Source organism: Drosophila willistoni (genome assembly GCF_018902025.1).
Source record: "Drosophila willistoni isolate 14030-0811.24 chromosome 2L unlocalized genomic scaffold, UCI_dwil_1.1 Seg196, whole genome shotgun sequence".
NCBI classification, from domain to species: domain Eukaryota; kingdom Metazoa; phylum Arthropoda; class Insecta; order Diptera; family Drosophilidae; genus Drosophila; species Drosophila willistoni.
In genome coordinates, this window is record NW_025814048.1 from 9,056,542 (window position 1) to 9,070,237 (window position 13,696).

General features: G+C 35.8%; 1 protein-coding gene across 1 annotated transcript in view; it reads left to right on the forward strand.

Annotated features, from left to right (window-relative positions):
* The window catches only part of LOC6640016 (tyrosine-protein kinase RYK), a 28,044-nt gene extending 15,063 nt beyond the window's left edge, over nucleotides 1-12,981 (forward strand). Inside the window, exons 8-11 of the mRNA XM_002062932.4 lie at nucleotides 11,122-11,564; nucleotides 11,624-11,764; nucleotides 11,827-12,123; nucleotides 12,219-12,981. Of these exons, the coding sequence (XP_002062968.1) occupies nucleotides 11,122-11,564; nucleotides 11,624-11,764; nucleotides 11,827-12,123; nucleotides 12,219-12,330 (993 nt within the window). The 3' untranslated portion in view covers nucleotides 12,331-12,981. The remainder of the gene's footprint in view (nucleotides 1-11,121; nucleotides 11,565-11,623; nucleotides 11,765-11,826; nucleotides 12,124-12,218) is intronic.
* The last annotated feature ends 715 nt before the right edge of the window (nucleotides 12,982-13,696 follow it).

Genomic DNA, 13,696 nt, shown 5'->3' on the forward strand with positions numbered 1-13,696 from the left:
TCTATAAATGTTGGCCAAATTGCTTTAATGTGCAGCGAAAGTTTAGCCAACAATAATAAGAAAAAAAGGGGGAAAACAACCATTGGCATAGAGAGGAGTCGGTTGGGAAAATTTGCCAGATACAGCATAACAATAAAAACATGAAAACAACGTACAGGAGCCAGTCCTAGTTCTATGAACTACATCTGTTGAAACATGACTTTGTGCTTGTTTAGAAACACTTGCAAAATATTATTGCAACAACAATCCACTGAAATGAAAGAGCAAAAGGGGATTGCAGGGAGTATAGTAAACTGGAAGGGATGGCAAAACGCATTAGGGTACCACACACACACAAACATATACAGACACACATTCTAGATAAAATGGGCGTCGAGGGTGTAACCCCTAAGTAGCTGTCTCTAGCTGCTGCTGCGGTTGCAAATGTCGAAGGCAGTTAAAAACGAGTTAAATTCAGTTAAAGTTCACTTCAAGTTTCAGATACTCTATCACATTGGTAAGCCCAATAAATAAGCTAGTAAATCTAGTCTGTAAAATATTTTCCATGGGGGATAAAATCTAGTTTTAAAGAAGCTCTTTTTATGTTATCAAAAATCCAGATTAATAACACAGGCCGACACGTTCGAGGTCATTAAAAAGTGTTCTAAGTTCAATAGGTCTTTTATAGTAATTTGGGCCCTGTACTTAGTTTTTGCCCATCACGTCAGGATTTCGAAAAAAATGCGTTGGAATTATTCAAAATGAACTAATTTTTAATATTTTCTAATATAAGCAAGTTATTATACTCAAAACGTTATTATTTTAACCTATTAATATGTTCTTGGCAAACAACAGCTATTTTTCTTAAGCAAGAAATTCTAGAATTCGTTAAAAATGTAGAAAAACAATTTTTAACTTTATATAGTATACTTTTGGGTGCCTATTTTCCAACCCTAGATCCCCTAATTTCACAAAATCTGGACGTGATGAACAAAAAAACAATTTTTAACTTTATATAGTATACTTTTGGGTGCCTATTTTCCAACCCTAGATCCCCTAATTTCACAAAATCTGGACGTGATGAACAAAAACTGAGAATGCAGTCAGAATCAGCGTACCCGAATTAGTTAAAAACACTTCTCAGGTTAACGTCACCAAAAATCATGTCGGCCTGTGTAATTCAGCTTCAAGTTCAAGAACAGAGTATTAAGCAAAGTATTATTCAGTTTGTTGGATATGGGTTTGAACTAAGATTTAGAGTTACCATACTAAGTGTATAGACTAGATTTTTGTATAGTTCAAGTGTAAGTCAAAGTTTGACTTAAGGATCTGTCTTGCATAGGGTTAAGTAAGGAGTTAAAAGATGTTAAAAGTAGTTTATACCATTTCTTTTTAACATTTCATTCTTCAAAGATTACTAGACTATTCATAAGATTGACTTAAAATGATAGTTAAGGATCTGGGTAATATTTATTCGCGTTTAAAGGGCATAAAAAGACTGTTTTTGCATTCGAATGGCATCATTAGATGGTGAGAAATGGTTGGGGGAGGGAGGCCAACCACTTTAACTTCTTCTGGCAATAAAGTGTGTTAAAAGCAAAGACAAAAGGCAAAGTTGGAAAATTAATTTCCATGGGAGAGATGCCAGAGAATTTTATGGAGATTACTTGGCTTGCTTTTTCTCAACTTTTCTGTCTCTCTCTCTCTCTATGCCAGGGTGAACCCCAAAGCGGAACAGGTGCTAATTAAAAATGTTGTTGTCGCCTCATTAAAGAAATTTGTAAATCAACCTGCAAATGACACTTTTACACAGCAGGAAAACAGTCACAGCGGTTGGAGCATTCGGTGGGTCATGGGGAGGGGTCTGAAAAAGGGTCTGTAAACCATTTGAAGTTGTGATGGCGGCACGTAGACTCCATTAATGGATTTTCGCAGTGTTAGTCTTTTTGATTAAAACGCATTATTTGCATTTGCGACAAAAGCCAGCACAAACAGCAGGGAATACAGCTAGGTAGAGGTGATGGTGGATGGAGAGAGGAGGGAGAAGGAAGGGGAAGCAGTACATATATATGTACATGGACTGAAACTTGCCTGCATTGTCACCAAAGATTGACAAATTACCTGAGTCCTCTCTTTTTTTCTCTTGTTCTCTCTCTGTCTCTTTGGTTATTCCTATATAAATTTTCCCTTTTTTCCATTTGGACTTTCTCTCTCCGTTTTTTTTGTTTGTTTGTTTGGTGTTTGGTTTTTTTTTTTTTTTGGTCAGGTTTAGCGGCAAACATTGGCAGCGGATGCTTTTGTCTGGGTACATTCAGCACTATTGATTGCTTCCTGTCAGCCGCAGCGAGACAAAACGGAAGTCACTAGCCAAAAGCTGCGGATGTTGTCCAACAACATTGAGCTCCGCAACCAACTCTCACTCTCTCGTTCTCTCAATGTTTGGGTTATCCTTTGGTTAGGCCGACACACACACAGAGATAAATCCCTGTGGTTTTAACACTGCAAAAGAGCGAGAGTGAGATGACCATTTGGCCAAACATTGACACTCAAAGCCAAAACAATCGATGAGTTTGACTTGGTCAATAAGATAAGTGATATAAGAAAACTGCAGAGAAAAAACTTTTAAATTAAATGAAAAGTTTTTCATTCAATTTTCTAATTGACAACAGTTGTTAGCTAGAAATTGACCCGAATTTTGTCGCCTACAGTTGACACTTATCCAAATGAGAAATGCATATTTAATGAAATTTGTTATATAAAATCAATAACTTATGGTTTATACATAAAGAGAATTTCCAATTAATATCTAATAGTTGATGCTGATTTCAAACATTCCTGACATTCTCATTCAACAGGCTTACCAGAAACACGCAATGCCTAATTGAATGTCAATTATGTGTAATTAAATGCCTTGTAAGCGACCAAGTTTAATTAGACCCTCGGCTACCTCAGTCTCCGTGACCTTTCTGCTGGCTGCCACCTGCCTTTCAATTATGCATTAAGCGTAAAAGAACCTTTCATTTCTCTAAACCACACAGCCGAAGCAACCAGCTAACCAATCCAAACCAGTTTGTTATTAGGCTAACGATGTGGGTGGAACTTTTTCAGAACGGGACAAAGTAGAAAAACTCATCAAATTGCCATGCATCAAACCAAATCGATCAGGCATAAATCAAACGAAATTCAAATTAGTTTTGGCCTAGGCCAAATTAGAAGGCTCTCTGCCATATACAACCGACCAGCATCGCCCCAACCCTTACCAAATGGTAAAATAATGAGAGTTTCGTTAGTTCAGAACAAAAAGAAAAAAAAAAACTCAAGGGAAAAAGTAAAAAACAAAAAAAAAATGGAAATTGCTTCAACATTTTTGATTAAAGGCTTTTCGCTTGTGAGAGGGAGGGAGAGGGAGAGAGAAAAGCCAACTCTCTTGCTGTCAGGTAAATTGAAATATAATTGAGCCAGGAACAGGAGCTGACTACAGTCAGTTGTTGTGTCATTTTACTGGAAAACATTCGCAGTGACTAATTTTTGAGTAGCAAACAACAGTTTGTGTAATGCCAAGGTGACAGGTCGTATACGTAATATCGCATACTTGTTATCATCAAACCAACACAAAAATGGCACCATCAGGGCCTTCGTTAAGAGTAGGTAGCATGGCACAAAAAGATGTGTGGGGGGGTTGGGGGGTGTGAAAGGAGTGACAAAATTTCTGTAGCTGTGGCCAAGGGTGTTGCAAATATTTTCAGCAATATCACCAAATTTGCATAGTTGTGTCTCGTTGTAGCAAAACTGCCAAGCTAACAACAATTTGAGCTTCTTTCTACAGTGTCACATTAAATTAGAAAAAGGTTTTAAATAAACACTTAACTTTATTATGTTTTAACCACTGTAAGGATCACTCGGATATCTCAATTTCTTTCATTTTAAGAAGAAATAACTTTCCTTTAGTCTTAACTTTTATGCCTTAATCCAGCAATTTAAAAATAGAAGAACTTTTCCACCTCTTTATACAATACTTTTTTTTGTCTCTTAATGAGTTTTAAGACAATGCTCGAACCACTGTGCCTTGTTTCAGAAAATGTGCAAAATTTTGTTGATGCTGCCGCTAGAAAGTTGTGTTGCATTTTCGGATGTTTTGGCAACTGACATGCTGCTGATGGCTTTTGGCGCGTTGGTAAAATTGTCATCAAGCGTTTTTAATTACGAGCCAAGACAAGTCAACGAGCAGAATTCGGAAGGTGGTGGGGGTAGAGTGGGGGGGTGGATGTAGAGCGAACGAGAGAATGGAGATGGAGACAAACTGTGGGCAGCCGTATAGCTGCAAGTGACATAAACAAATCAGACGCCTGTCAAGTGTATGAGAATGCGAATGCCTCTGTTGTGTGTATATATGTATGCATGTATGTGTATGTGTGCTTACGTCATTTGCAGACCAACCCACAACACCTTCCCTTTATATACCCTTAGAGCAACTCCCTTACCCCCCAGTCCACTGCGTGTCATTAGAAATGTCACAACACAAAGCCAAACAGCTGCAAAACCAACATCAACATAGCCTTCTCCTCGCCTGTCAGAGAACATTGCACACTTTGGTTGAAAACCCGCCACTCCTCCCCACACACCTCACCGCACTCCACATCTTTCTCAACTTCTCTTGGCTCTCTGCTTAAATGGACGAAATTTGCGAAATTTCTGAAAATTTATACTAACAAGCAACATTTGGTATTTCGCTCTGTATTTCTCTCTGTTGCCATAGAAATTGGCCATGCGATCTGCGAATTGAACTGAATGGGAGGTGGTTGAGGCACGGAATGGGGAATGGGTGGTTGGCTGCTTTTGCCTTTTTGTCAATTCCCGTTTGAAGCCAATGAAAAGCCAAGGCATATCCAATGACAATCCAATTGACAGACGCTTTTAATATGAGGCAAACAGAAATTGTTTTCCCACCCCCCACCTATCAACAATTTTCCTCAGAGACGAAAATTCGTTGCAATTGCGACCCTATTTTATTGCACAAAGAGGACACAGAAGAGAAGAGAAGAGAACTTTATCAGTATTTAACCAAAAAATGAAGCACAGAGCAAAAGAGAGTATTTCACTTTTGAAACTTTATAATGGAAAATTTCTCAAATATTTGTTAGCTGTGTCCAGTGGAAAAGTGATATTGAAACTCACTCAATATACAGATGACAATTTTTCTGTAAAACAGAAAGAAAACTTATTTCGCATTCCCATAGCAATCTACAACTATTAACATCCTGTTCTCACAGTTTTTGTAAAACGCCATCTAGCGGTCAATTGATAAACACTGTTAGAAAGTGTGGCAACGTTTTCTTTGCTGTATTTTAATCAAGTATACATTGACTTTAATGTCAGATGGAAATTTTGATGCTGCTCTATGTTGTCGGATTTCATTTCATTCTCACTTTAGACTTCGGTCTGTGAACATCTCAGGGAGCCAAAATAGCTCCTGAATTTTTCCTTATTTAATGAGTGTCTTGAAAAAACAGATTTGGTTTTAATAACTACCATTTCTATTTGAAACCAACTAAGAGACTGATAAACACTAGGTTCTATTAATCCTATTCCTTATTAATTATAATCAGAGACTTCAACTAAGAGACTGATAAACGCTTGGACTCTTAATATTTACGGTTTTTTCCTAATTTTTAAATAACTACCATTTCAATTTGAAACCAACTAAGAGACTGATAAACGCTAGTCTCTATTAAGTAGCCTCTACTTAATATTTATTTTCCTTATAAATTATAATCCAAGACTTCAACTAAGAGACTGATAAACGCTTGGTCTCTTAATATTTACGGTTTTTTCTTAATTTTTAAATAACTTCCATTTCAATATGAAACCAACTAAGAGACTGATAAACACTAGTCTCTTTTAAGTAGCCTCTACTTAATATTTATTTTCCTTATTAATTATAATCCAAGACTTCAACTAAGAGACTGATAAACGCTTGGGCTCTCTTAATATTTACGATTTTTTTCTTATTTTTTAAATAACTTCCATTTCAATATGAAACCAACTAAGAGACTGATAAACACTAGTCTCTATTAAGTAGCCTCTACTTAATATTTATTTTCCTTATTAATTATAATCCAAGACTTCAACTAAGAGACTGATAAGCGCTTGGGCTCTCTTAATATTTACGATTTTTTCTTATTTTTTAAATAACTTCCATTTCAATATGAAACCAACTAAGAGACTGATAAACACTAGTCTCTATTAAGTAGCCTCTACTTAATATTTATTTTCCTTATTAATTATAATCAAAGACTTCAACTAAGAGACTGATAAACGCTTGGACTCTCTTAATATTTACGGTTTTTTCTTAATTTTTAAATAACTACCATTTCAATTTGAAACCAACTAAGAGACTGATAAACACTAGTCTCTATTAAGTAGCCTCTACTTAATATTTATTTTCCTTATTAATTATAATCAAAGACTTCAACTAAGAGACTGATAAACGCTTGGACTCTCTTAATATTTACGGTTTTTTCTTAATTTTTAAATAACTACCATTTCAATTTGAAACCAACTAAGAGACTGATAAACACTAGTCTCTATTAAGTAGCCTCTACTTAATATTTATTTTCCTTAATAATTATAATCCAAGACTTCAACTAAGAGACTGATAAACACTTGGCCTTTTTTAAGATTTATTTTCTTTATTAATTATAATCCATATATTTATAATATACACATATATGTATTTATGTGGTTACTTCCTCAATGCAAATATGCCAATTATTTAACTAAATCTCTTTAAGTGTGAAATTGTTTTGACTGGTATTTAATATGTACAGAAATACATTTATTATATATTCCTGATTTACATTTGTTTTCCTGCTATTAAACTTAATCTTTTTGCTTCCTTCTCTTGGTTAACGACCTGAGCATATAATTACCTTATTAAGGAAAAATAAAATTTAAGCCGATTACATAAAATCTAATTACACTTGAACTGTGTAACCCGTTAAGGCGAAACACATACACATGCATCATACATCTTTACATTTGTATGTATATAAAACCGTATTAGCATACAAAAAGGACCTTTGTGCTAAAGAGCATGAAGGACAATGAAAGCGACGCCGGTGCACTGAGGCAGACACTTTTCTTCTATTTTCATGTTGTTGTTGTTGTTGTTGTTGTTGTTGCTGATATTGTCATTGTCGTTGTCGTTGTCATTGTCTTTGCCTGCGACAAGGACAAGGATTTATGGGACAAATGCTTCTATAGAGCTCCATGGCTGTAGTGTTGATGAGCAGCCCATCCGGCGAGTAGTTGGGAGTCAGAAGCTGTCCCGCAATCCGCCAGCTGTTGATGATGGAGTGCGATATTGTTGCGTTTTAATTGAATTTTCTTTGTACGCCAACAAGGACAACCAACCAACCGACCGACCAACAACAAACAAACTCTGTAAAAAAAGAACATGGAGTTGCCTGAGGAATGTCGGTGTTTTCTCTCGCTCTCTGTCTCTGTGTATGTTCTGCGGTGGCAATGAAGGCAATAATGGATGAAATTTCCACTAAGAAAAGGCAACTCTGCCAACAGCCATCAGCCAACTATTGTTTTTATTGTCCTATTGTTCGTGTCTCGTGTGTGTTTGTGGTCGTTTTTTATTATGGTGACTTGTGCCCAGAAACAAAAATTCTTGTTAGCCTTGTTAAATAAGTTGTACCATAATTCCCGCACATTTCCCCCTCGACTGCGACAAAGAAGAACAAAATAACAAAACAGTTGTTTTTAATAAACGAAACTCAGTGCCTAAGGTAGTCTGCCACCTGCTGCTGCTTCTGTTGCTCTGATTGCTGCCACCTAACACCTAACTAGAGATTTGCTGCATAGTGTGGCAAGGTTGTGGCATCTTCTCCTTGGGACCAATAAAAAGAAATTTGAATTTGCTTGGACTAGAAACATAAAGAATATAAGACTATCTAGAATGCTTAAAATAAATCGTTGGATTTTTATATTATCTTGAATTAAAATAATAAAAATTCTTACATTCCCTTTTAAAGTGTTTAACCAAAATAATAGGCATTCTTTTTATTTATTTCAATCATAAAATGCAAGGTCAAATCAAGGTCAGAACTAAGTCAAATAGACAAAAAAGTAAGGCCTTTTTCGCTTTAAAGTTCTAAACTGGTTTTTTAGAATCCAAAAGGAAATCTTTGATTTAGAAATGTTTTCTGTTCTATTGCTCCATTTTTCATCGTATTTAAGGTGACGTTCTGTTCTAGAACTCGAAAAGTTTTAGGTAATTTCGGTATATTTTTTTTACAATCAAAAATGAAAAACAGTATTTAAATTTTGTGAGGATTTTTATTTACGTACTATGTATTCAACGATGAAAAAAAAACATTTTTTTTTTGTTTTTTCATAATTTTAAAAAGGGTTCTGAAGTTGAACAGAAAAAGAAATATTCTTTAAGAATTACTGTAGCCATGTATGTACATACATATGTCATAGCTTTAAACCAGTGGTCGACACTGCCCAATCCCCGGACTAGGGCCTAGCTCTGCCGCAGCGCTGCCGTCTCACATACACTGTAAATGTTTGTGTAGGTTCAGCAACGGCACTTCGGAAACAATTCAACTCGTGTTTGTCATAAAAAAATGATTCTAAAAAAAAATTTGTCCAAGTGTGAAAAGTACACACTAAAAAAATGTTTGTTGACAACTGAAAAACTTTATTTTTCTTTATTGAACATTTGGATTTAATGTGCAATGCATTATTTACTATCAAATTCCTTTAAAGCTGGTTAAAATGCATTAATTAATCATTTTACATTACCTTTAAAACCTAATTATAATGCATTTATACATTTTTCGTAACATTTTAATTTCATTATTTTAGCTAAACAGTTTTTTAGTGTAAAGCAAGAAAACGTTTCGTACTTCGTATTTGCTGCCACACACACAAATGCAAAGCCTTATTTTTGACTGTATGTTTAAAACACAACACTTTAAAAATTACTATTTTTTTTAACCGAATTTTGAATGTTATAATCTAAGTAACATAATTTTAGTATGGGAAATGGCAATTGATGATATTAAAAACATTAAAATTTCAGACGACTATGTTGAAAAGTATTTTTTTTACAGTCCACGTTTTAAAGAGTTTAACCTTTAAACTTCCTGTTTAAACGGCCGTAGACTCGTAAATACAGGGACAATCCCTCCGAAAATTTGACAGATATCTATTCTTAGAATCTATTTGAAAATTCGCCATAAGTGAATTCTTTATTCCAAACCCAAAGAAATAAAAACAATTTGCAGAGGATCCTCCGTAAACGATCATTCTGGATAACTGCACATTTTTTTACCAAAAAAAGTTTTGCTAAACGAATAAAGTTATACATGACGTCCAAAAAAGGTGAAATACTGGGAAACTGTAAATACAGGGAAATACCGAATAACCATTATAGAGTTGTCCAGTGTTACCCTACTACCCATTAAAATAAAAAAACTTATCTTCCAAACTCTTTTTTACCTTTTTACCTCATTTCGTCCAATACAAATTCAGTTCCTTAAAAATATACCTTTCCAATAAAAGTTAAACTGGGGAATTTAGCTAAAAATTAATGTATTTTTCAGTTTTTTAAAAGTTTTGAAGTATTTTATATTTTCTTTCAATTTTAGATAAAGTTAAAACATTTAATAAGTGTTTTGTTGTTTGTAATTAATTCATTAATTATTTTACATTTTATATTTTATCATCGGGGGTTGAACCAGAGTTACGTCAATTTTAGGCAGGACCTCTACCCCCTATGCCATCGAGCCGCTTGAAGTTCGCTTGGCGTTTTACTTATAAGTCACCGAAACTATAGCTTTAAAGTCGATTTATTAGGAAAATATAGAATAGTGCGCCGAAATATTTCACACAGCTTCAGATGTCGTGGTATTCTACAACATATCCAATATTCATCCAAATCTGTGGTTCGCATACCTAAAGTTCCCCTTTTGAGACCTTTACGATTTTTCTATTCTTTAAGAGAAACCTTAATTTTAGAGATATTACATATATAACAACTCATAAAGTTCATTTAAGACTTGTTACTGATTTATACATAGATAAAGTAATGACTAAGTAATTACTTAAATAGCCCCAAATAGGTTATGTTTCCTCCTGGTCAAAACAAATGGGAAATTACGGCACATTCATCTACCTTTAAGGCTTATAACTTTATTCTTACTAAGGAAAAAGCAAGGACACACAAAAATCCATACAGAGTTGACGTTGTCACGATTTCATCTTTAGGTGCTTTATGAAAATGTGAATGAAAATATTACTAAAATCTTGTGGGCAAGACAATTTATGTATGTAAATTGCCCAAGCAAATTAAGAATAGAAATGAAGAGATTTTTCTTTCGGTTTATTAGTAGTCCTCCTTCCCTGCCATAATAAACCCCTAAACCCGCAGCATTCCCCTCTTGAATTGTACATGATTTTTCGCCTAGTTTTATGAAAATAAATGAGCTGCTGATGCCTCCTCGACCCCCTTTGGACCAAGAGTAGCTAGCTCCTCAACTGACTCACTCTCACCAGCCACCTCTTATCTAGTTCTTGCCATCGCTCAGACCATAATGTTTATACAAGTCGGGCTCTGGCAATTTCCTACAGCTGCGTTCACAGTATTCCGTTCCCTTTGGGGGCTCTAAGCAAACATAATGCTCGACGAATTAAATCCCCAAAAAACAGAAAAAAAAAAAAAGAAACAAAAACAGAAAAGAAGCAAAAAAATAACAATAAATTATTCATGCTGTAAGACAACTAAGTAACTATGACGCCAGTCACGGAGTAGTAGAGTAGAGTCGAGAGGAGCAAAAATTATGGTGATGGGATGGAAGGGGATAAAATAAACGGGGGAGGGGGATGACTCTTTCATCAGCCAAGCGGAAACGGAACTCAATTCATTAAAATGAATGAATGGAAACGCAGTCAAGTCAAGTGCCTGCTGACTAACGGTAAACGGATGCAAACTGAAAGATGCAAATCCTGCCAAAAAAGCAGTTAGGCAAACAGCCAGTCAGAGAGTCAGACAACCAGCCAGCCAGCCAGTCAGTCAGAAGATGCTCAAAACTTATCCTTCTCCTTACGTTCTTCCATTATTTTCAGGCCTGCAGCATGTCTACACCGAAAAGTAGTCGAGGAAATGGTAGTCTATTTGGTGGCAACATTGGTGGTGGCAGCACCATAACCATGGCCAGTCATGGCCCAGAGAAACTAACCAGCAATAGCAATGTTAACACTAGCACCACCAAGGATCGACTGCGTCGCATACCGAGTGTCCAGCCGGGAGCTCTTACCTATGAGCATTTGATTAAGGAGGGAACCTTTGGTCGCATCTATGCCGGTAAACTGGGTGACACTTGCGATGCCCTGGTCAAGACCGTAATCGATGGTGCCTCATTGACTCAAGTGGCGTGTTTGCTGCAAGATGCCTCGCTATTGATTGGTGTAAGCCATCAGCATATATTGGCCCCATTGTTGGCCAATACCGAATTGCCGGGACCACCGGAGATTGCCTATCCATATCCGTCCAAGGGTAATCTGAAACTGTAAGTGGAAATCACTAGAGGAAAATGGTTTGAAACTCTTATAATTATTGTACTTTTAGTTATTTGCAAAAGTCACGTGAATCAAGCACAGCCCTAAATACACGGCAATTGGTGGAATTTGGCCTGCATATTACCAAGGGATTGGCCTATCTGCATTCACTGGGCATTGTCCACAAGGATCTGGCCACACGCAATTGCTAGTAAGTAGATAGATAGAAAGGAGAAAGTCCTGGACTTGCATTTATATTATCTGTTCGCACAGTTTGGATGAAGATTCCTATGTGAGGATATGCGATAGTGCTCTGTCACGTGATCTTTTTCCCGATGACTACGATTGCCTGGGTGACAATGAGAATCGTCCATTGAAATGGTTGTCTCTCGAGTCGCTGCAAAAAAAGATCTATGCCTCGCAAGGAGATGTCTGGTCATTGGGTGTACTCTATTGGGAACTGGTCACCCTGGCCCAAATGCCACACGAAGAGGTGGATATATTCGAGCTTACCAATTATTTGGCTGCTGGCTTTCGACTCGAGCAGCCGGTCAATTGTCCTGATGAATTGTAAGTATATTTAGAAATTAGTTTAAGGGGTTCAAAAAAGATCAAATAACACAAACACACACACATATATATATGTACTTTTAACCCTTCATTAGCTTTACCGTTATGAACTGTTGTTGGCACAGTGAGGCCAAACAGCGACCAACTCCTTCACAATTGCTATCCTATCTACAGGATTTTCATGCCGACTTGGGCATGTATATCTAAAGGAAACACAGAAGGAGACAAGGACAAGGAAATCAACAACTGAAGGAGGAGGAACAGAAGAAGGGAAGACTGCAAAAAGGTTAAATTTTGGGTTTAATTGAAGTTGCAACATTTTATGTGAAAATACGTAAATAGCTAAATAGGAAACAACACGAGGAGCAAAAGGAGCAAGAGGAGAGAAGAAGAAGAAGCAGAAGCCTAATGTAGCTAGAAATTACCGTAGACAGAAAGAGACAGGGAGAGGGGAAAATTGCAAGAAGCAATGGTAAATCGAAAAACACACATAAAATAAATGATAAATGTGAAATGTGAATTATTGATGTGCATATTTTATTGAATGTGTATTAGCTGTAAGAAATACCCCCCCACCATCCTTCCCCCCACCCAAATAAGCCCCTTCCCCCCTAACCACCCGCGCCCCTGAAATGGATGTGACAACAGGCATTTAGAATCTTTTGTTCTCAATAAATGTTGTCCACAACTCAAGAAAATTGTTAATCATGCGATATGTATATTTATGTATTTATTTTAAGTATTAAGAAGAGAACGACAAAAAAAATAAACAAAAACTAAATAAAGAAGCATTATTTTAGCAGGCAGCTAAAGTTCAAAGTTTAAGCATCAGGTGAAAAAAAAGAGAACAAAAACAAATGTTAAATGGAAAAGTTAAAGAAAATCGCACATACTTTAAATACACACACACACACACACACACACTCACAAACTCATACATACACACCACACAAATGAAATATACATAGTTAGAAAAAGAGTTTTCCCACAAAAAAAAAAAAGAAAAAAGAAAAACCTCTGCCTGTCACTTTCTTATTTGTGTTTAGCTCTAAGGATATTATTATTATTATTATTGTACATTTTTGTTGCCATTTAGTTGAATTTAAAACAAACAATTTGGTTTTTGTTTTGCATATGGAAAATGGACAGCTATAAGTTGTCACAAACACAAAAGAGTAAAACCGTAAAAACAAAAAGCCACACGAAAATATCTATAGAAAATAACTAACTAAAGTAGAATTAAATGTTGTTCCAAATGAAAAAAGAAACAAAAGAAATCCAATATACCACATAAAAACAATTTCGGCCTGTCGAATGTCACTTACATCTGTATGTCTCTACCCTTGAGGTAAGATTGCCCGGAAAATTTGTATTAAAAAAGAAAAGTCCATTGAATTTCCTCCTAAATTTGATGGAGGAGAATAGCCGTTGGAGTAAATTTCAAATAATTGTCTGAAAGTCACAAACTGATAAATGGAAAAGTCTTATTTAAGTTGACTAAGAGAAGACTTCTAATTCTAGAATATCACAAGAGCCATTCGTCCTGAAGACACAACCCCCAGAAGAACCACCA